General features: G+C 39.4%; 1 protein-coding gene and 1 long non-coding RNA gene across 2 annotated transcripts; one reads left to right on the top strand and one right to left on the bottom strand.

The window, feature by feature from the left end:
• Nucleotides 1-344: 344 nt before the first annotated feature.
• LOC119486285 (nuclear factor of activated T-cells, cytoplasmic 3-like) lies at nucleotides 345-23,402 on the bottom strand. Its single transcript, XM_037766305.1, has 10 exons — nucleotides 23,025-23,402; nucleotides 14,891-15,554; nucleotides 14,293-14,691; nucleotides 13,261-13,423; nucleotides 11,635-11,834; nucleotides 11,128-11,300; nucleotides 10,134-10,274; nucleotides 9,985-10,040; nucleotides 4,512-5,271; nucleotides 345-1,172 (listed from the first exon to the last, which is right to left on the bottom strand). The coding sequence occupies exons 1-10, from the start codon at nucleotides 23,095-23,097 to the stop codon at nucleotides 1,036-1,038; spliced, it is 2,766 nt and encodes a 921-aa protein (XP_037622233.1). The 5' UTR covers nucleotides 23,098-23,402; the 3' UTR covers nucleotides 345-1,035.
• On the top strand, nucleotides 7,614-18,680 carry LOC119486390. Its single transcript, XR_005206521.1, has 3 exons — nucleotides 7,614-9,128; nucleotides 10,287-10,289; nucleotides 18,535-18,680. It is a non-coding gene; the product is annotated as an uncharacterized LOC119486390 (long non-coding RNA).
• Nucleotides 23,403-25,306: the final 1,904 nt, after the last annotated feature.

The following is a 25,306-nucleotide window of genomic DNA, read 5'->3' as shown; positions in this document are numbered from 1 at the left end:
CTGCCCTAAGCCACGCCCCTAACTGTAACAACTCTGCCGACTGTATGTATGCATGTTGTGTCTCTGGACGCGCCAAAATCAATGAAACCAAAGATATCGTGGAGGCTTTGAAGAGGGCATAGATAAATAACTAAATAACTTCAGTTCCCCGTCGTAAACGGCTGTCTGACAGCGAGGTGAAGAGGTGAAAATATTTATAGCGTACACTTAAACTGATTAAACTGATTATTTTACAGTACATTGCTCCCGTGCTGGTGCTCCTGTCTGTTTATCTACATCTACTGTAGGTAATACGCTGACTATGGAGAAGTAGCTCATACAACCACACTGAGAAACACCTGAACTATAACTGTTGGAAAGATGTATGTGACAATATCTAAACTCCAGAAGAGATGCTGGTTCTAAAACCTAGAACACAGAATAAAGTATTTTACAACAAATTATTTGTCAAAACATAGCCAATATTTTCTTTTCTTTTTACTTCAACCTCATGATACATTTCTATAATTCACTGTCTTAAGCTTCACACCAAAACAGTTCAGGTTGAACAGCATTATTGTAATTCAGCGAAGGAAAATGTAAACCGTACAGAGAGAAAAACCAAGCTATAAAAAATGTAAATGATCAGCTGAAGGACTTTTTAGCTTTTTTACTGGATCAGATCCAGAGTATCAAAAATAGATTTCTTAATTAACTGGCCAATAAATAATGATTTACTTTAGCCTCTCATTGTTCTGATTATGTAAAAGTTGAATTTCAGCCCTTTTGTTGTGTTCTACAATTCATGAAAAGCTACAACATCTTTGGTTTGTCGGAGAGGTACGAGTCGGCTTCCCACTAAAATTCCTGAGACAGACGAGGAAACAGTGATGTGATGTGACACCTGATGAGACGAGAGGCTGCTGATTGGTTTTCAGGCACTTGCAGGTCAGTTTGATGCACTTTGTGCAAACGTGACCGTCGGTTTGTTTTTGTCCAAGAAGAAGCGAAACCGTAGAAGAAGCTCTGCAGTCGTATCCTGAGGAAGCAGAGCGACTACTGACGGCCTCCACTGAACGGTGAGGCAGCGTCACTGGACTTGTGCTCCCAGTCGTACTGGTGGTACTGGTCAAACTGGTCGGGCTGGGCGCTGCTGCTCAGACTGCCGATGTCTCTGCCGATTATCTCGCTCACTGCAACAAAAACAGGAGACAGGATTATCTATAACAACAGTTTGCTTTAGGCATACAGACTTTTCTAAGTTTGTACAACCTTTGTTTACAATTTTAAAGTGTTTTGACAAGAACAATTCTTAACTCAAATTTAGTTTGTTCTGCAGCCAAAGAACGTATATTGATTAGAAGTGAAAGTCAATCACCGCCCAGCAGCAGAGCTACGCTTCCGCCATTTTGGACTGAAAGCGACTACCGGACGCCAGTAAAACGTGCGCCTACAAAGTGACGTACAAAAGTAAAACTATTCTATTCTATTCTATTGTCATATTTAACGTCTCTGCTGAAATGTCCTGTGTTTAACAATAAAATATTATAAAAATTCATACTATTATAACTATTTAATTACTTACTTATTTATTTATTAGACTTTTTAAAGTGAGTGATGGACATAAATGGAAGTTAGAAAAATCCAGCACACAGATTTTGAGAGCAATCGATACCTATATCTAAATTTACTTCCATCATCAGCTCCGATGTGTTTAATTCGGGCAAGTGAGTTGCTGTAACAATTGACTTTCACTTCTTAGCAATTTACGTTCTTTGGTATCATTAAATTGTCAAGGAGATTCATGTGGTTCACAGTTGGAAATCATTAAAAGAAAACATTTAAATGAGAATTTGCAGTTGGGGAAAATACTAGAAAATTCGTTTTTGAATGTTGATCAATCTAATGCGATTTAAAGACATCACTCTGGACTCTGGTACTTCGAAGTAAATCTTTTGGCATTTTACAGACTAAATTATTCATTGAAAATAAATATATTGATAAGTAACCTTTCATTGGAATGTTTTAATTCATAATTTCTTCAGATTTTCTTGTCACGTGTTGGCGAGAGGGTGGGGTAAACACCTCTAGTGTCGTAAACACCACAGAAAATAATATGAAATGGACGTTTTTTTGCTCAAATCACCAAACAGAAATGATATTAAACAGCATGCTCTAAACGAATTCAGGGAAATAAACTAGATTCTGTGTTTCAGCTCAGCCACAGGAGGGAGCAGCTTGACACAAACTAAACATTATTTACTACATTTGACTTGTGATGACGCGTTTAGTGCCGACTAAATTTACCTCGACAGGTTTGTATGTGGTTGTAAAAGAGATAAAATGTCTTAAGCAACACGTTCGGCATCTTGTAATCAAAACTACTCCACTGATACCTACAAACTGATTCAACATCAGAAACCAGTACTTTAGTGTGTGACACATGCCGGGCTCTCAGTGGAGGTGAGAAATGATTGAGTTTATTATTAGTAGTAGTAGCAGTAATAAAGCTGCTCTGCTGAGTCTATTCAGTCTATACATAACTCTGCTGTGAAACCTGAAGCTCATGAATCAAAACAAACCAGAGGTCAGTGGATTAAAGGTTAAAGGCCAATATAATAACAATAGTTTGGAGCAGGAAAACCAATTCCGCCGATATAACAAGTGAATTACACCGTTATCACCCCGACATCAGCTGGAGTTTATGACGTGCTATACTTCTGTCGGCTACTTTTGCATTTACCATTTTTATTAAGGACGGCCTCGGAGCCAGGTGAAGGTCCATTATACGCGTTTTCTTTCATGTTCTTTGTGTTATTTTATGAACATAATGCTGACATCGATATACATTGAATTTTGTCCGTATGTTAGACCTGTTGTATGTTTTATTTTGACAATGAGTTATCTGATAAATCCTTGAGATTGATGTTTCTGATGTCCTCTCTGACGGACGATCTCTGAGTGAGGCAAAGGTCCTGAAAGATACATATACATGTTTTCTTTCATGTTCTTTCTGTGTTCTTTTATCAACATAAATAAATACTAATATAATTAATAGATTTTGCACTCGACGGCTCAAATTACCGCCGTTTTTAACGGTGGCGTCTGTGGTGTGATGAGGTTGATCCAACCTTGCAATGTAAAGCGATGTGGTTCCTTGACCAAAAAAACAGAATTTTTTTGAACAAATTTATGACTTTATAATCTCAGAGAATATCCAAGTTTTTTCTCGGACTTCTAAAAAACTTCCCATTAAGATTCGTCCCAGTTTGAACCGATCGATGGCTTCCCAACCGGAGGGCTCTCAAGATAAATGTGTGAGGTCAAAAGACGAGTACGATAACAAGATAGCAAAGAAGAGAAAACATTCGTCTGCTACACGTTCACTTTTTGATCTAATCTTTGCTTTTTGCTTTACTGGATAATTCTATCTCTTCAATAAATCCATCAAATAAAACAAACAGAGCCACTCCTTAGTTGACCTGGACACAACCCGTTCACACATACAACCTGTGACGAAGGGTCACAAACGACCTTCAAATCACCAAATCAATCTCTACTGGGTACCAGTAATAATCATTAAACCGCTGCAGTCACAGTGGTTTTAATCCTGTGAGCGGCCTCAGACGTTTCTCCAGCAGCACCAGTTTAGGCTGCTGAGGTCAAAGTCAAGCTGAAAGGCGAGGAGGCGAGGAGGATGGGGGGGAGGGGCGGCTAGGCAGAGGGTCAGAGGCCCGACGACAGCTGCTGCCCGCCAACTGAGGCGCAGCAACAAATTTAACCCCCATCTGCATCATTCAGAGCAGCAACAAGCAGACACAGCTATTATTAACCCGGATCAGAGAGAAACACAGTATTCACTCACACACACACACACACACACACACACACACACACACACACACACACACACACACACACAGAGGCCCCGACGTATAAATAACCAACATCACAGAGCCGCTGTGGACAGACGGACACAGACACAACCCTCATGAGGCCAGCAGACACACAGCTGCAGGGAACACACAGGGAGCTCTGGTTATATGAGATCCAGATCTGAGTCCCAGGACCAGATCCCACAAGTTTATGGGTGTCTTCACATATCGTCCTTTTTAAACGAACCAAACTCAGTCCTCTTAAAGTGGAACAACAGAAAAGGGACTCACTTCTTTTTGCATTTACATTGTCAGTTCATTTGAAAGAGGATTCAGTTCTCTTTTTACACGGCTACTTACTTCAAATCAATAATTCGACACAAAAACGGTCCATCAGAACCGCACCCATAGCAACGGTCTGTTATACCTAGCAACAGGTGTCTGTTTGAAACCTGCTGAATATACGGACGGATCAACGGTATTGAAGTCGATCATGCTGCAGGAGAAGTTTGAGATGTTTCTGTGGGTGTTTTGGAGTTTTTTAAAAGAATCTTTTATCTTTTAAATCTAACTAACGCTGCCCTCAACAAACGTCAGAGCCGCCTTTCAAACCTACAGGGGTTCATTGTTAATGAATGAGTAGAGCCAGCTTCCTACCGTCATCCAGCGTGATCTCCTGGAGGCCCAAGGATCCCAGATTTGGCCGGTCTTCCGGCTCCTGCTTGATGCTCGGCGTCTCTCCTGGGCTGGAGAGCGGAGAGTCGTTCTGGGGGTCAGCAGGGGTCACAAAGGCTCTTCTGGAGCTCAGAGATGGAGGGTGTTCCCTCTGAGGTCCACCGGAGGAGGTGGGAGGGGGGGCGGTGAAGGTCTGAAGGGGCACCGAAGAGGCCTGGGGAGGCAGCGTGGAGATTTGAGGAGGGAGGGAGGAGGTCTGAGGGGAGACGGTGAAGGTCTGCTGAGGCATGATGCAGGTCTGAAGAGGAATCAAGGTCTGAAGGGGGACTGAGGAGGTCTGAGAGGACAAGGAGGAGATGTGAAGAGGGATGGAGGAGGTGTGAGGAAACATTAAGGAGGTCTGAAGGTGGACAGAGGAGGGAGGGGGGTGATGAAGACGAGGCACGCTCTGTGAAGGAGGACCACAATGCACCGGGAGGTCACGGGAATCATAATAAACCATGTCTGGGCCGAGCACTCGGTCGTGGCAGAAGCTAGGTGGATTGTGGGAGATGTGGTCCGTCTCCCAGCGCTCCTGTTTGACTCCAGCAGCAGCAGCAGGGAGGTGACGTCTGACTCCAGGCAGGTAGGTCAAACTCTGAGTCAGACTTCTTTTTCTCTTCCCGTTTGAGACGTAGAACTGGACCTGGACCGGATCTGTTGTCTTCTTATTGTAAGGAGGAACCTCCACCACGATGCTGGACTGAAACACAGACACACAGAGACATTAATCTACCAGATTAAATACTACTGAAAAACAAAAACACGTCTCTGACATGATGACAATGATTTTCCTCTTTGGGTTTATACATTTCACATTAAAAGGATTTAAAAACAAAACTTAACTTTGGAGTTCATTTAAAACTTAAATATCTGTCACACAGCTACTATGATTTTTTTTCACACCTTCAGGCAAAGCAGGCAACTCCCCTTCCCCTACCCGAAGGCACCCCGAGGCACCCAGAGGCCGCGAAATTATATTTATTTTATCTGCTTTATGTGCCCCTGTCTTGTAGAGATGCTAAATGTACGACGGCGTATTAGGGACACTGTAGGTAAAAAAAATTAGATTACAGAGCCGGTGGAGGGGACTAATATTCTGAGAAAATACTCAGAATTTCAAAGATTAAATTCATACATTTCAGAGAAAAAAAAAAATCACTAATTCACAAGAAAAAACTTCTATTAATATAATAGTCTCTGAGATTAATATAATCATAAATTTGAGAGAAAAAACTCAGAAATTCTTTGAGATTAAGGTCACAAATTGACGAGAAAAAAACTCGGTGATCATGTTCATTTAATTGTGGGAAGCCAAAATCGTGATCCCAATAAATATTCAATTAATTGTGCAGCCCTACTATGTGCATAGTTATAGTGCATTCTCTGCCACACCTTACCCTGAGCCACATGACAGTAAAATGCGTCAGCAACATATGATTTCAACACATATGATTTCAACATAAAAATAAACAAAAATGTAGTTTGTGTCATTGCAACATCTGCTAGATTACAAAAGGAGAACATGTAACAGAAACACATTTTTCATTATATTGAAGGTAATGAAACAAAAGTAAATAAACAATAAGAGTCTCACTCCCATCCAAGTACATCTACTAAAGATGTTCAGTGATGCTACGGTGACTCCTTCATCGCCCCCCCTCTCCTCTCTGACTCTTTGTGGTCTCAACAAGCTCTCGTTAACTTCCTCTTTCTACTTCCTCTCGAGGGAATCCTCGTCGCCATATTGAGTGACGTTTAAATGCTCCAAAAACTAGAGTGAATATCTGAGATCGACCCTTCAAAAAGGGAACATTTGATCCAGAAAGCTTTGTGAGCTTTCTGTATTCCCTCAGCTCATTACATAACAGAACATCTCGTGATATACAGCACATGTGTAAGTAAACAAAGCTGAATTAAAGCTGCAATAATCCATTTTTGGCCACTTGAGGGCAAAAGAACTCCACAATAATCTGACAAAGACAGAAGTGTGACATCACCTCGTTGTTAGGGCGAACTTGTTAGCAAACAGCTGCCTAGTTACACATCCAGCAACATCATCATCCCGTTGGCAGTGGTGAAAGAAGTAATCAGATCCTTTACTCAAGTTAAAGTACTAGTACTAGTAGTAAAGTATTGTATTTGTCCTCAACTGCAACTCCTCCTGTGGACACCCATACCAGTATGCTGCTGTATAAACACATAATGAATAATAAGAGGGTAAAACACAGCTGTAATAATATAACATATGTCCTTCCTAGGTGAAGATAGTCATTTCTGACTAATACTGTACATTAATGAACACTTTAAAACGTCCTTAAAGCTGCGAACAACTATATTATTATTATTTAATAATTATATTATTGTGTGTTAAAAACCATTTAATACCAAAATATCCACTGCTGCCGTTATAATTTTAATTCTTTCACTCTTTAATCCACTAACGGTTTTTAAATATGTACATATCAGCTGTCACTGCCAATATAAATCCTACACGTTGTACATACAGAAGTATAGACATGTATATACATGTATATACTGTACATAATCCAGCCCATGTATATCCATTCAGTATTTATTTCTTTGCACTATTTGTATGGTTTACCCTTAATGAACACTTGACTTGTATATAGACATTTTTATTTTATTCTTATTTTATTGTTGGTCATTGGTGCTCTATATTCATAAAATATTCATATATAAACCTATTTTTTTCCACCACTTGTGTACATAACAGTCCTGTCTATTCCTCACATTTATCTGTCTAGCTTTGTTGTCCTTGTTCCTAGCTGTTATTTATATTTCTGTGTAAGTACACATAGAGAAATGCATTAAACTGAAGTTAAATTCCTTGTAAGTATGTACTAGCCAAATGAACAAATTCTGATTCATTAAATGTTGTATTAATTGCTAAATGTACGACGGCGTATTAGAGCCATTGTAGGTAAAAAAAAAAAAGAATTACAGAAGCAGGGGAGGGGGGTAAAATTCAGAGAGAAAAACTCTGATCTTACAAGATTAAAGTCGTAAATTTACAAGGAAAAAACGTGAATAAACTCTGATATTATAAAGTCATAAATTTGCGAGAAAAAAAAAATCAGAAAAATTGTGGGGTTTTTTTGTCAAAGAACCACAACCAAGCTTCAGTTTACAAAGTTGGATCAACCTCATCACACCACAGACGACGCCGCTTGCCGTGTATTAAGCCTGCAGTGGATGACCTCATCAAATTATATTTTGTAGTCGGATTTATCAATAAGGAAATACTTGTGATTTTAGCCAAGAATCACCAGACTACCAGCAGCATCCGGACTTAAACTAAATACTGATTTGAGGGTTTTTTTCTTGGAAATGTGTGATTTTTCTCAGAATATTACCTCCCTCCCCGGGCTCCGCAATTTTCCTTTTTTTAACCTATGATGGCCCTAATATGCCGCCGTACTAAATAGTGGGACTTAAAGTAAAACATTTAAAAATAAAAAAAGTGTTTTTTATGTAAAATAAAATGTATATAGTATGTCATTGCCACTTTGCTATTGTATATAATATTTTATTGTTGTTCTGTGTTTATATTTTCTAAGCCAGTTGTAGTACTCTGGTATATTTATAGTGTATTCTAATATATTTTTTATATTGTGTGTACTATAGATATTTATCTCCAGTGTTGATATGTATATTTACTGTTCCTGTGCATTACCTGGATAACCCGCTGCTGTAACACAACAATTTCCCATTTTGGGATCAATAAAATCCATCCATCCATCCATCCATCCATCCATCCATCCATCCATCCATCCATCCATCCAAATCGCTATCTGAAAAGTAGCCACACCTGTTAAATAAATGTAGTGCAGTAAAAAGTACAATATTTACCTCTGAGATGTAGTGGAGGAGAGGTAGAAAGTAGCAAACTATGAAAATAAAAAGTAAAGTACAAGTATCTCAAACATTGTACCTTAGTACAGTAGTTGAGTAAATCTCCTCCTTTCCACCACTGAGTCGTGTTTTTGTCCACCTGATGAACTATATTAACTCCTGAGGGAGATATTTCTCTCTGTGGTATCACAACCGACATAAAGGTTAGGCTCTAATTAGGTCAAACACTTGGATGTTATCTAGCTGGTTAGCTGGTTGCAGCAGTAATGGGAACACAGCACACACACACACACACACACACACACTGAGTAACGGAGCGGGTGATGAAGGACTGATGGCACACTGATGACCTACTTTAGTTCAACATCAGCATCCTGTTGTTGTGGGACGACCGGGAGTGATGATGAAAGATGCACAGACAGCCTATTAAGCTCTATAATTATTAGTACCACCAGAGGATTGGGAACCACTGTCTCTCATGACCTGTCTTCCTTGTTATAATGTATAAATGTATTCTAATGTTTTTAAATATATATTTTATGTTTTATAGTTACACATTTCATATATGGCACATTTTATATTTTATTATCCCCATATTTCATGTTTTGTATCTCACACATCCCAATTTTGTCTCTGATTTTTTTTTTTACACGTAAACGTCCACTCAGCCGTCAGCAAAAAGCAGTGACGTAGGGTTACCACAGTAAGCTAATCAATTAGGTTATGAATAATGTGAACACCAGCACTAGCTGAGTCAACGTTAGCTGTGTAAGTTTGGAAATAACTGAAAGGGTTAGTTTGGATGTTTTGAAGTGGGGTTGTATGTATACTCCCGTGTTCTGAGAGGTAAAATTACTGCTATTATGAATGGAGTCTGGTGGCTTTGAAAAGAGCGATATAACGGCTTCAGTTCCCAGCCAGAAAGGGCTGTCTGACAGCGAGGTAAAGCGGCTGTGGACGGGAGCAGCAGAAAAACGTATTTTAGTCACCTTAAAATAAATCTATATCAGTTTAAGTGTACGCTATATTTAGAATATTTTCACCGCTTTACCTTGTCGTCACACAGCCCTTTCTGACGGGGAACTGAAGCTGATATATCGCCGTCTTCAAAGCCACCAAACTCCATTCATAAAAACAGTAATTTAACCCCTCAGAACAGGGGAGTTGCTGGTCTACCGCTGCATCGATCGGTTAGTATGTTTGTGTTATTGTGTGACTTTCTGATCTGAACTAAAATGGCGTCCACGTTAGTTCAACTGGGAGCATAACAACCGCCATACATTTTTTTAGATTTAGACCTCGGGAAAATTTTCCCAAATTTTAATGTTGGGAATTTTAATGTTTGATTTGAATACATAAGGAACATCACTGGAAAACTACAGAATTATATAAAAACCTAAAAATAATAATAATAATAATAATAAAAATAATTATAATAATAATAATAATAATAATGGACGTTAATCTTATCTATGAACACTGGTATTTTAAAATGTAAAACATATTTTCATGGTGTTTTTTAGATAATGTTTCTACTTACTCCGCTGCTTTTTTCTGTCACAATTCTGGCGTCCATTTCCCACAGTGATCTTCCATCTGAGGGGACAAAACATGTTCGTTAAAAAAACTCGTCATTCATCTGATGTTAACGTATTTAATGTGCAGTAAATGAGCGTAAACCGATCTCACCAGGCCCTTTCTCCATGAAAACAACCCTGGACTGTGTGGAGATGTTGGATCCGATGATGAGCAGCTCCTCTCCTCCGTCCACGGAGCAGCTGGCTGGACTGAAGCTCTCCACCTGAGGAAGCTCCTGGCCCGAGCGCTGGGCTGAAACACCAGATGGTATTTAAATTAGGGCTGTCAATCGATTAAAATATTTAACCACATTTAATCGCAAATGAATTCAAAATGTACCTTAAAGGGAGATTTGTCAAGTATTTAAGACTCTTATCAACATAGGAGTGGGCAAATATACAGATTTATACAAATATATTTATTATTGGAAATCCATTATCAACACAAAACAATGACAAATATTGTCCAGAAACCCTCACAGGTACCTCACATTTAGCATGGGGAGGCTCGTGGGTACCCATAGAAGCCATTTTCAGGTCAAGGGACCCCGTTGAAAATGGCCATGACAGTTTTTCCTCGCCAAAATTTAGCGCAAGTTTGGAGTTAGTTAGTTATTTATTTAGCCTCCTTCATGACAAGCTAGTATGACATGGTCGGTACCAGTGGATTCCTTAGGTTTTCTAGTTTCATATGATACCAGTATCTTCACTCTAGCTTTAAAACTGAGCCTACTACAACCTAAAAATCACAAGTTCTGTTAATGTGAAAAACGAATTTGCATTAACGCTTTATTATCACGTTAACTTTGACAGCCCTAATTTAAATATCTCTGTCGTTTCTCCATGCAACATGGCAGACAACAGCATAACCACATTTACTTTGAGACAGAGGAAATATTCACTCAGCTGTAAGAAAAAAAAACTCACTGATTATGATCTGCACAAGCATGAAGCAATACCTCACATCGCATGAAGTTCCTCCTCCGTTTGACAATAGTTTGGTTTCGAAATGAAGGAACTAAAAACTATGACTCTCTGTTGAACGTACTGTTGACCTCACTGGAAGTCGCTCTGAATGACAAAAGTCAGATGTAGATGTGACTCACAGCACTCCACAGGATTAGACGTAGTCTGCAGCCACAGCATTCGGCCGTCCGGCTGAGGGACGGCGACCCTGAACACAACTCGCACCCTCGTGTTCTTCCTCCCGATATCCATCTCGCCTTTCTTCAGCTCGATGTCGGCGTTACGCAGCTTCATGATGCCGGCACAGTCAATGCTGTGGACAAGAAAACCAAAAGACATAGAGTTTATCAAGATACACAGAAGAACCGAAGAACTGGAGAAGGTCTTACTTTGGCTGGAAGCACATCATTAGTTGCTAGCTTTGCCTGCATGTTAAATCATCCAATGTTTTGGTCGATGACAGTGTCATTTACCTAAAAGAATAGCCATGTCTGAAAAGCTACATAATATATATAATGTAGACACTGATCAACAGTTTGTTGGTGCCAAGAAATGTAGTAACGCACCAGCAGAAGGCAGGAAAGAAGACTGCTAGACGATGAAAACATGGATGAAAACAACCAGAAAACTCCACAACCCTCTGTTACCTGCAGGACATGCTGTTTTCTGGAAGCAGAGGGACCTCCAGGATTTTCGTGCCACCCATAATCTTCTCCTGGCAGGCAGTGGTGACCGTCTTCCCCGTCACTCGGTGGACCTGGTAGAAGGAATGAGGGCGGAGGTAGCGGTCGTCCGCGGTGCCGATGAACAACAGCAGGCTGAGCGGCTGCTCGTTGGATCCGATCAACTGGAGACACAAAGATACAGATGTGATGAACAGCTGCCAAACATCTCAACTGTCACTTTGACTCGTTGAAACTCAGAGGTTATGACTCGTTGAAACTCAGAGGTTATGAAGCATCTTCACACTCCACAGGATTAGACTCCACAGGATTAGACGTAGACTCAGGTGTAAAAAGTTCCAGAAAGAGTGAGACATAAAATGTGGGATATCTCAGATAGAATCAGTCTGATTTTGAATCGGAGTGGAGTGGATGCATGTTGGCAGCATGTTCTGGTGTTTTCATACACTGACTGCAGGGACTGAAATTAGCCCCCGCCACCTGCCAAATGCGGGTAAATTGTTGGCAGTGGTGGGTAAAATCGTAAGGCTATCTGCCACTTTGGCAGGCAGGGAAAACTCTGTATTGATGCTTTCCGACAATTATGCATGCCGATGAGGCAATGCCTACGCACGCTGTATCATGTTTCAGTTTGTTTGGGACCGGAGCCACGGCGGGGAGAAATGAAGCGCTACATGGCGCTACTACTACTAAACCTGAGGGGCGGACCCTATTTTTTCCCTGATAATGCGACACTGTGAACAACAAATCAATTAACGTTAATACATCCACCACGGTACAGGCTGACAGCATACAGCTCATGGATGTATTATAGGTTAATAAAAGTGATGAATTACAGCCAATATATCCATTATTACAGTGGCTAGCGGCTGTTCTCAAAAAAGCACCGAACTTTCATCATGAGTAAGGGAAGATAAATTTACTTCAAGAAATGCAAGAAACCTTTATTTGCATTTGCTGTATAAAAAGCTCCCTGAACAGTTCAGAAGACCGATAAATATTGTTGTACAATGATAACAAATAAAAGTGAATTACAACGACTTGTGGAAATTAAGAAACAAATAAATGAAACATAAATGAATACATAATAAAAGACACAAAATTAAAGAAATGAATCTAAACATGTAAAATATGGATTCCCATAGCAGGGTTTTATTGTCATCCCTCTGTAAAATAAAAGTCCTGTGAGTTTTTACACATGTTGCAGCAGGAAGCTCATCTGAGAATGTGACCCCCAGAATAGCCCTGCTGGTGTCCGTTACATACGAGGCCTTGATGGAGCTTTACTTCGCCTCAGCCTGCCTCTGTTCTCTGATCCACGAGCAAAACACAACCTCAGCCGCTCTCTGATCAATTCATTAAATGTTTGTTTTGAACCAACAGTCTAAACCCAAACCTCCCATTCGATTTATATAAACCAGAGAAAAGTAGAAAATCCTCACATTTTAGAAGCTGGAACCAGACAACATTTAAGACTAAAGTTACAAGGAAACCACGTGCAGGGACAAAACATAATCTAATTCTTGTATAATTTAGGTGAAAATCAGGGTCAAGTGAAACTGAGTGTGTTACTAAGAAGCGAGGACTTACTTTGACGACAGGATGTCCTGCAGTAGCTGCTTTAATGGACCCTCTGCTGCCCTCCGTCTCATAATGCGCCCTGTGGTAGGACTTGGGCTGGACCTCCACCTTTAGCTCACACTGGTCAAACTGGTTGGGCAGAGGCCAGTCTAGAGGAGGGGGCGACGAGGTCCTGGGGGCAGAGACAACAGCATGACAACAGTCACTTAAACTATTCCTTAAAGTAGCGGAACTCTGAAGGGAGTTCGGCAGGCTCGTTTCACGACAAACTAGGAGGTTAAATAACGCTCCAAACTTCGCTAAATTTTGGCGAGGAAAAACTGGAGGTCAAGAGGTCCCTTGACCTCTGACCTCAAGATATGTGAATGGAAATGGGTTCTATGGGTACCCACGAGTCTCCCCTTTACAGACAAGCCCACTTTATGATAATCACATGCAGTTTGGGGCAAGTCATAGTTAAGTCAGCACACTGACACACTGACAGCTGTTGTTGCCTGTTGGGCTGCAGTTTGCCATGTTATGATTTGAGCATATTTGTTATGCTAAATGCAGTACCTGTGAGGGTTTCTGGACAATATTTGTCATTGTTTTGTGTTGTTAACTGATTTCCAATAGTAAATATATACATACATTTGCATAAAGCAGAATATTTGTGTATTTGAGTATTAAATACTTGACAAATCTCCCTTTAAGATACATTTTGAACAGATAAAAAATGTGTGATTATCTAGATGAGAGGATGAGAAGATAGATTGAGAAGATTGATATCACTCTCTGGTAAATATGAAGCTGGATTTTATTACCTTTGGACAGAGCCAGGCTAGCTGTTTCCAGTCTTTGTGCTAAGCGAAGCTAAGCTAACCAGCTGCTGGCTGTAGCTTTATACGTAACCAGTAGATATGAGAGTGCTGTAAATCGATTAAATGACGTTTCAGCACTAAATTCATTAACTACATGATAAAAGTAGACAAAGAAAAGCTGCCTAATGTTCAGAGAGGTAGCACATGTAAAAGTAATATTATCTATTAATATGATGCCAACCTGAAGAGAGGGGGGTTCCCAGGTTTGGGTTTGTTCCAGCTGAAGTGGGAGGGCACCTGAAGGAAGAGATCAGCCAGGCCGTCCTGCTCACGTCCCTCCTCCCCGGGAGAATCCAGGAAGGACTCCAGCCCCGGGTCTCCTTGACCGGCCAAGAGGCCCAGCTGGGTCCCCGATGTCCTCCTGGTCTTGGAGGGGACGTCCAGCTCCTGGTAGCCGGACATCAGGAGGGGCCCCAGGGGGCCGGCGGGGCTTCCCACCCAGCTGTCGTCCGTCACGCTGCCCCGTGGAGAGGCGCCTGGCGTGGGGCTGGGAGAGTGGTGAGGGGAGGGTGAGCGGGCGCGGGGGTCGGCGCTGGAGTGGCGTCGCTTCCCGCAGGGGGACGTCGGTCTGGATGACGGCCTGAGAAAGAAGGGAAGTTGGGATTAGCAGCTTCAGCGTTGAATCAAGATTCATACTCAACATTTGACACAAAAAATACAAATTTCAAATTGCATGGACTTCCTTTCTGACAAGAAGATCACAGAAGAAGAGAAGAGATCTTGATCCCTATGAGAGTTAAATAAATCAAGTTACTAATTAGAACCACGAGGAGACGTACCTGGAGGTGGGCCGGCGGTTCAGCCAGCTCTCCTCGGTGACACTGTTGCGAGGGGAGTGGCAGGGCGACTGGCGGGGCGACTGATGAGGCGACAGCACCGGACTGATGGCTATAGGATGTTGGTATTTTTGTTGCCACAGCTCCACCCCGAAGGCCCCGCCCCCGCAGCCCGGTGACCCCACAGGTGACCCAACGGGTGACCCCAGGGCGAGGCGGGCGGCATCACGCAGCTCCCCCTCCACATCGTCGTAGACGTGGGAGAAGGACTCGCAGGAGGACAGGTCGGACATCCAGCTCCTGGAGGACAGGCTGCTGCAGGGGCTCGGGCAGAGCGTCGGGTCCCGGTAGCAGGGGTCCAGGGGCAGGTAGAGCTGGCCTCTGGACCACGATGCCTCGGGGTAGCCCCCCTCCGCCCCGCCCAACGCCAAAACTTCCTGGCTACTGCCCAGCTCCACATGATTGTTAGGAGCGATGGAGGTGATCTGGATACTTGGGCAGTCAAAGGTTCTGAGGTTCCCCTGGGCTACGTACTGGGGCCCCTGCGAATGGTAGCCGACATGCTGGTAGGGGAAACATGGAGGGTGACTCGGCGGCCCCTGGCTGACAAGCAGCTCGGCCAGAGCCTGAGTGGAGGATGGAGGTGTCCTCACATTGAGCTCTGGACCTGTGAGGTGGAAGAGAGGAACCAACATGTTAATGTGTCATCATTTGCATTGCAAACACGCTTCTTCTTTATTGCCATGTGGCAGCAGCCTCAGTGCTGCACCTGACAGTTAGGACTCATCTATCATCTGGATACAACCAGCACACTGAGTCATATAACACTGACAAATAAATAAGCATCACAGGGTCCCACCGTGTTTTATAGAGGAGGTGTATGGAATAACGACAGCATCCTAAAACTTTATACACTTTGATGAAATAAAATATTAACACAAAATCATACAGCAAATGCAAGATATTTAATGTGTGTGGTTATTGTTTAGGACAACATCTACTGCATCAGTTTCTGCCTTCTGCTTCCGTCTCTTTACATTTTGGTTCCTTCATATCAAACTTGTTTGGCGTTTGTCCACCACGACATCTGGTGCTGAAATGATTAGTCAACAGGAAGAAAATTTAAAAATGACTGACACGAATTATAAGATTTTCTCTGTTTCCCTTTGCTGTAAACTGTATTTGTTTGGGTTTCTTTTTGTGATGGGCATGTGTGATGACTCAGGAATCCAACCACCAATCCACTCTACCACCTGAGCTACAGCTGCAACGATTATAGCCTGATTCTATATATTTTAAGGGTTTTGATAATTGATTAATCCCTTAAAGGGACTATTTGTAAGATTCAGAAATGCTGCTTAACAGCGACACCCGTGGCCTTGAAATCAACGAAAGTCAGCGTCAAGCTCGCGCTTGCTCTACATAGACATGAACGAGCATCGCTCAAAACAGTGAGGCGACACACGTCAGCTAAAAGCACAATATCACTCTATATTTCAGCTGCTTGGCAGTAATGTTAGCTGACCAGACGAAGGTCTCTCCATGAATCAATGCTGATCCTAGTGTTGGCTTTTCCTGCTCAGCGTAGGCTTCAGCAGCGGGGCTCCTCAACGAGTTACGAGAGCAGGCAGCGGAGACGAGGCTCCGGCCACACGTGAGCGCGCATATGCGAACGCGCATGTGTGCCGACCAGCTACATTTATACGCTTAAAAAGTTACAAACAGTCCCTTTAAATAATTGATTAATAATTATATTATAGTATAGTTTTATTATATTGAAGTTGTATTACTTTTAAATGTGCTAGTTCTTTGTTTCAAGTAGCAACATTTCTTTGTGTACTTTTATTATCTAGTAATACATTTAGTGAGGAAATATTAGTCAATTTATCCATTAGTTGATCGAAAACGAATCGATAACTTTTAGCAAAAATGCCAAACATTCTTGGGTTCCAGCTTCTTAATTGTGAGAATTTGCTGCTTTTTCTGTTTTATATCAGTACGAATTGAATATCTTTTAGTTTTGGACTGTTGGTCGAACAAAGTGTCATTTGAACTAAGATGTCACTTTGGACCTTAGAGATTGATAATGACAATAATGTTTAGATGCAGATGAATTTTAGGGATGCACCAATACCAATACCGGATATCGCATACTGGGCCGATACTGACTCAAACAGCTGGATCGGGTATCGTGACAATGGGGCCGATCTATTCAATTCAATTCTATGTTTATATACTATAAATATTATATTTTGGAATTTTAATTCTGGTTTACACTTGAAATGTAATTTCTTTTTTTACACAATTGCTGGTGTACAATTTATTATTTTAATAATAAAAAACAATTCAGTAAATTTCTATCTATGTATTTATTTGTTACATTTTGTTTTATAAAGTCAGGAAGCAATGTTTAAGTCAAGCCTGATGTTGCCTTACACATAACAGAATGATCCCAGTGACTTCCTCACAGTGAGGCGTACAGCTTGTCAATTAAACACCGGTATCGATCGGTACTCGGTATCGATCGGTACTCGGTATCGATCGGTACTCGGTATCGATCGGTACTTGGTATCAGCCGATACCCAAAGCCCAGGTATCGGTATTGGGACTGAAAAAGTTGAATCGTGCATCCCTAGAATTGATAATGACAATGTTAGTTGCAGCTCAACAACCTGTTTCATCCCCACATTTATTCTCTAAACTTTATACGTTAATGTCATATTTATGTCAAACTACACAACTTTATTACTCGGCCTGTGTGATGTAATTGTAACCTGAAGTGGTCTGCCCCTTATGTCACATGTTAAACTGTCAGCAGCAGCAGTACAGTGACACTATGGCAGAAGTTAGTAGTTCATGCACTGGACTACTACACTACACTTCTACAACAGTAAATTAGTTCACACAGCTGCACACACTCCTCACCACAACCCTCCTATTAATACCCCTCTTTGTCGCTCTAACACACACACTGCAGGCTGCATGCAAAAAAGGCGTCAAAGCAACAACTGTGATCTGCTTCAACAGCTCCACTTGCTTCTTTTTGCAAATGACCCTCAACGTGCTCAGAGGAGGGGGAGGAGGAGGAGGAGGAGACGATGCCCGCCACCAGCTGGGTGCCACAGAGCGGTTAGAAAACCAGGAAGTAAAACCTGCCGGCAGACGGGCGGGGCGGCAGCACGCTGTCTGTCGGTACAGAGCCTGAAACACAACCACCCAACACACATCTACACACCATCTATCTATCTATAGCCAGGTGATAGCTATATGATAAGACGACATGTCATGTGAGCAGCATTTGAGTCCGAGACAAATTTCCCTACTGGGACAATAAAGTATATCGTATCATATATTTTATAACCGAGAAGTCCACCGTGTTCCTTTATCTGCTTGATGTCATGTAGTTTGTGAGGGATTTGAACTTTGAATAATCTGAGCAGCCAAAATATTCACATTACCTCTGCTTCATGTGGACAAAATTGGTACAAAAAAGTACAGATAAAAGTATGAAATCAATCTTTTCAGTCTGAAACAAACATTTTCATCACTGATAAAGCTGAGATGTATTAACATGATTAAAGGGCGAGTCCATCTGCGTTCTTTTCCAGGTTTTTAAAATGGAAACGCCCACTCAGCCGTAAGCTGAGACGTAGGTTACCACAGTAAACTAATCAATAAGGTTATGAATAATGTGAACACTAGCACTAGCTGAGTCAACGTTAGCTGTGATAAGTTTGGAAATAACTGAAAGGGTTAGTTTGGATTGTTTTGAAGTGGGGTTGTATGTATACTCCAGCGTTCTGAGATGTAAAAATACTGTTTTTGTGAATGGAGTCTGGTGGCTTTGAAGACAGCGATATAACGGCTTCAGTTTCCTGTCAGAAAGGGCTGTCTGACGGTGAGGTAAAACGGCTGTGGACAGGAGCAGCAGAAAAACATATTTTATCAGTTTAAGTGTACGCTATATTTAGAGTATTATCACCGCTTTACCTCGCCGTCAGACAGCCTTTTCTGACAGGGAACTGAAGCTGTTAGATCGCCGTCTTCAAAGCCACCAGACTCCATTCATAAAAACAGTAATTTTATCTCTCAGTCTACGTTATTCATCCAAGGCTGCAACAAATTACTGATTAATCTGAGGATTATTATCGTGATTAAAGGGTGGGTCCATCCACCGCATTACCTCGCCATCAGACAGCCCTTTCTGACGGGGAACTGAATCTGCTATATCACTCTCTTCAAAGCCAAAGTAAGTATCTATGGAGACCAGCTCCTCCTCCTCTACGGCGAGTCTAGCACGAATGAACACAAATGCTACCGTCGGTCCAACTCATGCGAGTAAAACGAGGCAAAAATTCGCCTCACTCTTGGTCTGAACACAGCATTAGTCTTGTTGCTTGATAAAGAACTTGAATGATTAATTGATTAATTGCGATTTATCGACAAAACATTTCCAACTTCTCAAATGTGAATATTTGCCAGTTTTGGTCTGTCAGCACATTTGTAGATGTCAACTTGGTTAGTGGCAAACTGTGATGGGAATATATCTCTATTTGCTGACATTTTATAGACCAAATGATTATAAAATATAATCTGCAAATTAATATATATTAAAAAAAATAATCACAAGTTGCAGCCCTGTTCCTCTTCTTCAATGAGTCTCTTAAAAAAATCCCAATTTCACTAGAATGTGCCATTAAAAGACTGAAAAATGACTTACTGAGAGTAGTAAATAATGATAAAAATTGTTATATATAATGAGATATAATGACAGATATAATGAATAAAGTTGTTTTATTCATAGGTGATATTTCATATCATTGTATCTTAATATATGATTGCCAGTAATATAAAAGTTTTGGTGAGTTAAATCCTAAAATATAACTAGTAACCGCTTTGTGAGTTTAACATTAGCTGATCCTAAATAATTTCAGCAACTTGTCCAACAACCTACTGATCAATACTTTAAAACTACAGCAGACTAATCAATAATACTAATCAATACTCTGTAAAGAGTCTCTGTAGCTTTCAGTGGTTTTAGAGGAAACTGATTTAGTCACTTCTTCACCTCCTGATCCACATTTTAAAATTCACCTAAATTTAACAGCAGACAGCTGGACGTGTCACATCCACTAACATCAGACAACACAACTTCCTGTCACAATTTTCAAAGTAAAATCCTGTAACAACAAGTAACAACGTGAAAGTGTTTTCTTTTACAGATCTGATATCCACATAGAAAATGATGCAGTGCAGTGCTGAAACTATTCGTTTATTCATCGAATTGTCAATCAAAAGAAAATTAATAACCAACTATTTACTATTTAATTCATATTTTAAGTTATTCGGAAGTAAAAAAGCCCAAAACCTCAGCATTTCCCATGTGTGCCTAACTTTTATGATTACAAACTGAAACTCTTTGGGTTTTATATTAAGGATGAGGAAAAATAAGCAATTTAAATGTGTCAGCTCTGGGAAACTGAGATGGGAGATTTTAACAATTATCTAACATTTAATACTCTAAACATTAATCGCTTAATCAATAAAATCATTGGCAGACTGATTGGTTGTTAGTCACATAACAGCTAGTGATTATTAGACACTGATATCAGTAATAATGTTAATGTGTTAATGTGTTCGTAATAATGTTAATAATGCTAATGTGTTAGGAATCATGTTAATAATGTTAATGTATTAGTAATAATGTTAATAATGTTAATGTATTAGTAATCATGTTATTAATGTTAATGTATTAGTAATAATGTTAATAATGTTAATGTATTAGTAATCATGTTAATAATGTTAATGTATTAGTAATAATGTTAATAATGTTAATGTATTAGTAATAATGTTGAGGTTTGGACTGTTGGTTGGACTAAACAAACATAGTGAAGGTGTCACTCTGGGTCACTGTGATGCCATTTCTCACTATTTTCACTATTTTTACAAACCAAACAATCAATTAATAATCAGCAGATTAATCCATAATGAAAATAATCGTTAGTTAATAGTTCTAAATGAGCTCCAGTGTTACCAACTACAACAGTAAAATCCTGCTTTTACATTAATGCATGAGTTATAATAATCTAATGAGAGAAAATGTAATAGTACAACAGTCACAGTTTGATCGGTAGCAATGAAAATCTCAGGTCCCTCCAACAACGCTCATTAAATATGTAAGAAAAAGTTCACCTAAGTAAAAACAAAACGAGAATCTAAACATAAAATACTGCAATTTAAAATAAGGGATAAAATATAACATAATATATAGAAAATGAATTAATATAAATTGCAAAAGAATAACCTGAATGTTAATAGGAATGTAGTAAATGTATATGCATAATGATAAGTATAGATATACAGAGGTGAAAGTATATAAAAGGTTACTTGAGTAAAATGTTGTATTTGTAACAGAGTATTTTTACACTGTAGTATTATTACTAAAGATTTGAGTGCTCTGATCCATGGAGGTATAAAGGCTCTGATCTAGACATTCTGTTTCCTGCTGTTTTCATGTTTTATTTTGAAGGTTTCCGCTAGAGCTGAAACAATTAATTGATGTATCATTAGTTGATTCATTGATAATTAATTGGCAACTATTTTGATGATCTTTTAAGTCATTTTTCATGTAAAAACATTTAATACCATTTCTCACTAGTTTTATAAACATAACAAGTAAAAGGCTTTACTTAAAGGTCCCATATCGTGCTCATTTTCAGGTTCATACTTGTATTTTGTGTTTCTACTAGAACATGTTGTAATGTTGTAATGTTCAAAAAAAACTTTATTTTCCTCATACTGTCTGTCTGAATATACCTGTATTTACCCTCTGTCTGAAACACTCTGTTTTAGTGCATTTCGACAGAATTGCGTTGCTAGGCAACAGCTTGAGTCCATGTGTACTTCCTGTCAGCTGATGACATTCACATACACTACAACCAGGAATAAACTGGGACACATTTAGAATGTTTACGTTTAAATCTGTGTAAAGCAGGGGTGCCCAATACGTCGATCGCGATCTACCGGTCGATCGCAAAGGTAGTGTGGGTAGATCGCATAGCATTAAAAAAAAAAAAAAAAAAAAATTAAATTTTTTATTTTTTTTTTTTTTAATAGACGTCAGCCAACAAATTGCAACACTGTTTCACCTGAACTCATCTGGAGTGGAGGATGAGATTTTGACACTACGAGCTGACATTCAGCTTAAGTCCAGGGCTCATGGACAGTTCTGGAACTTACTCACAGAGGAAAAGTACCTCAACATGAGGAAATGTGCTACCTCCTTGACTGCATTATTCGGCTCCACTTATTTATGCGAGTCAGCCTTTTCCCACATGAAGATTATTAAGTCCAAATACCGTTCCACCTTGACTGATGATCATTTGGAAGTGTGCTTGAGGCTGGCTATCAGCAGCTACTGTCCGGACTATGCATCCCTGGCTGATTCCATTCAGTGCAAGTCATCAGAGTAAGGTAATGACAAAAAATGTACAGAGTTATATTGTACAATATGGGTTCATGCAGTTATGCAAGGTACACCAACATATATTGTACATATAAAGAATACTCAATATATTTATAAATAAATATATGTTTTGCATTTTTATAGTAGGTAGATCATTTTGACTTGGTCATTTTATAAGTAGCTCGCATGCTGAAAAAGTGTGTGCACCCCTGGTGTAAAGGGTCTAAATATTGTATATTTGTGACATCACAAATGGACAAAAATCCTGACAGCTTATTTCGTGTGCAGAGTTTCTGAATACGGGCTGTGTGTATTTCCCTGTGGATTAAGCGTTTCAATACTTTCACAGTATTTATAAAGGACTTAAGCCTGCTTTATAATAAAAAACATGAAAATATCACTTTTTTATAATAGGGGACCTTTAAGTTTACTACATAAAATAAACTTGAAGTATACTACTTTTATTTTACACTGTAGTATTATTACTAAAATATTTGAGTACTCTGATCCATGCAGGTATAAACATCATGGGTATAAAGGCTCTGATCTAGACATTCTGTTTCCGTGTTTTATTTTGAAGGCCGCAGCGCTCTACTTCCGGCCGCTAGTCGTCGTTAGCTTCATGCTTCATGTTGACAAATGTCTAACTAACGTCGCCAAAATGACACGTACCTGCTGTCTGTCTGCCGTCGTCCTCAAAGATGAGAGTGAAGTCCAGCTCCTCAGCGCAGTTGACTGTGGACATTGAACCGACCTGTCTGTCTGTTTAACTCTGACCTGTCTCACTGACTTCCATCCGACTGAAAGCAGAACTCTGGTTCAACTGCAGCGACAACAACACAACGCAACACGTCGACTAAATACCCCAATAAAAGTTGTTAACCGACACCAACACGATCAGTAAACACGCCTCCGGACGCTCCGGACTCGGTAGTAGAAGCGGGAGAGTCTCATTATTGAGTGAACTTGTTGTGTTCGCTGTTTTCTGTTTTCAGGTTGCAGCGAGTTTTACTCTCCTCCAGGTTGATCCCTGCGCTGCGTTCAAGGTCGCCTCGTTAAACTCAACACTTACAGCGATGTTAGGACATTATAAAAAAATGAACCAGAAATGATATGGAAGCAAAAACTATAGGGGTAGAGTATTAGGGCCACATTGAGGTGGGGAAAACCATCTGAGATTTCGAGAATAAAGTCATAATATCACAAGAAAAAAGTTTTAATTTAATGAGAATAAACTCATACTATTTCAAGAGAAAAAAAAGTCTCAATATTACGAGAATAAAGTCATAACTTAACAAGAAAAAAAGTTGTTATATTACGAGAATAAAGTCTTAACTTTACGAGGAAAAAAGTCGTAATATTACGAGAATAAAGTTGAAATTTTGACGATAATAAAGTCATAGATTTACGAGAAAAAAGTCGTAATTTAATGAGAATAAAGTCATACTATTTCAAGAAAAAGAGTCGTAATATTACGAGAATAAAGTCATAACTTTATGAGAAGAAAAGTTGTAATATTACCAGAATAAAGTCATAACTTTACGAGAAGAAAAGTTGTAATATTACCAGAATAAAGTCATAACTTTACGAGAAAAAGAGTCGTAATATTACCAGAATAAAGTCATAACTTTACGAGAAAAAAAGTTGTAATGTTACCAGAATAAAGTCATAACTTTACGAGAAAAAAGTCATAACTTTACGAGAAAAAAAGTCGTAATATTACAAGAATAAACTCATAACTTTATGAGAAAAAAAGTCGTAATATTTCGAAAATAAAGTCATAACTTTACAAGGAAAAAGTCATAATTTTTACGAGAAAAAAAGTCATAATATTACTAGAAAAAAGTCATAACTTTACAAGAAAAAAGTCATAATATTACAAGAATAAAGTTGAAATATTACGAGAATAAAGTCATAACTTTATGAGGAAAAAAAGTCATAATATTACTAGAAAAAAGTCATAACTTTACAAGAAAAAAGCTTTAATATTACGTGAATAAAGTCTAAATATTACGAGAATAAAGTCATAACTTTAAGAGAAAAAAAGTAATTTCCTCCTCCACAAAAGAGGCAGTTTGCCCATCAGGTCCATGTGGTTCTTTCTTCGGAATAAACGCAGTTTATGGCACAATTTTTTCAAGGTCCTGATACTGATGATAATGTGGTGCTGATGGGCCAAAAGATGAAGTATTTGGTTATCTGTGAAACCTAAACTAAAGTATAACTTCACAAGATGCTCCACGTTTCTCATTTTCACACAGACGGCACGCTGCTCCATTTCCCCTCTAAAATAACACGTAAAATTACTACTTTATAATACTATGACTTTATTGTCATAATATTAAAACTTTTTTCTCTTAAACAATTCATGTGTAAACCTTTTTAATGCAGCAACAAATTGGTCAAATCTTAAACAGGAATTAAAATTCCAGTAAATAATGTATAATATACTGTATATAGTATATAAACATAGAATTGAATTGAATAGATCGGCTCCATTGTCACCGATATCCGATCCAGCTATTTGAGTTAGTATCGCCTGATATCCGATCCATTATCGGTATCGGTGCATCCCTATTTAGTGGAGTAAATAAAAATGAAAATGTAATCTCACAATAGCATTTCCCACTTACATATGCATTCATTGGGTCAAATTTTAAATTAAAATACAATAATGCAATTTGCATTTTCACTACTAGCATAGGCATTTTCTATAAAAATGAAAATTCTCGACTATAAAGTTAGAATTCTGAGAAACTCAGATATATTCTTCTTCTTATTATTATTATTGTTATTAGGGCTGTGTATTGGCAAGAATCTAGCGATATGATAAGTATCATGATACAGGGTTTACGATTCAATATATTGCAATATATTGTGATACAGTAAGCAAGACGATATATTGCGATTTTTGGACTTTATACAGTACCTCTATTTTTTAGTAGCTCTTGCTG

The sequence above is a fragment of the Sebastes umbrosus genome, chromosome 4 (genome assembly GCF_015220745.1).
Source record: "Sebastes umbrosus isolate fSebUmb1 chromosome 4, fSebUmb1.pri, whole genome shotgun sequence".
NCBI classification, from domain to species: domain Eukaryota; kingdom Metazoa; phylum Chordata; class Actinopteri; order Perciformes; family Sebastidae; genus Sebastes; species Sebastes umbrosus.
The sequence above is the reverse complement of the archived record's forward strand: the minus strand, read 5'-3'. Positions and strand labels throughout refer to the sequence as shown.

Bases quoted from the DNA above. Each gene is read 5' to 3' on its own strand.
- LOC119486285 (XM_037766305.1), bottom strand. From the start codon at position 23,097: ATGTCCACAGTCAACTGCGCTGAGGAGCTGGACTTCACTCTCATCTTT. The intron at 13,424-14,292 runs GTTGGCATCATA...CTCTGCCCCCAG, and splicing joins GGGAACCCCCCTCTCTTCAG to GACCTCGTCGCCCCCTCCTC. The intron at 5,272-9,984 runs GTAAGTAGAAAC...TCTGTGTTTCAG, and splicing joins TGACAGAAAAAAGCAGCGGA to TCCAGCATCGTGGTGGAGGT.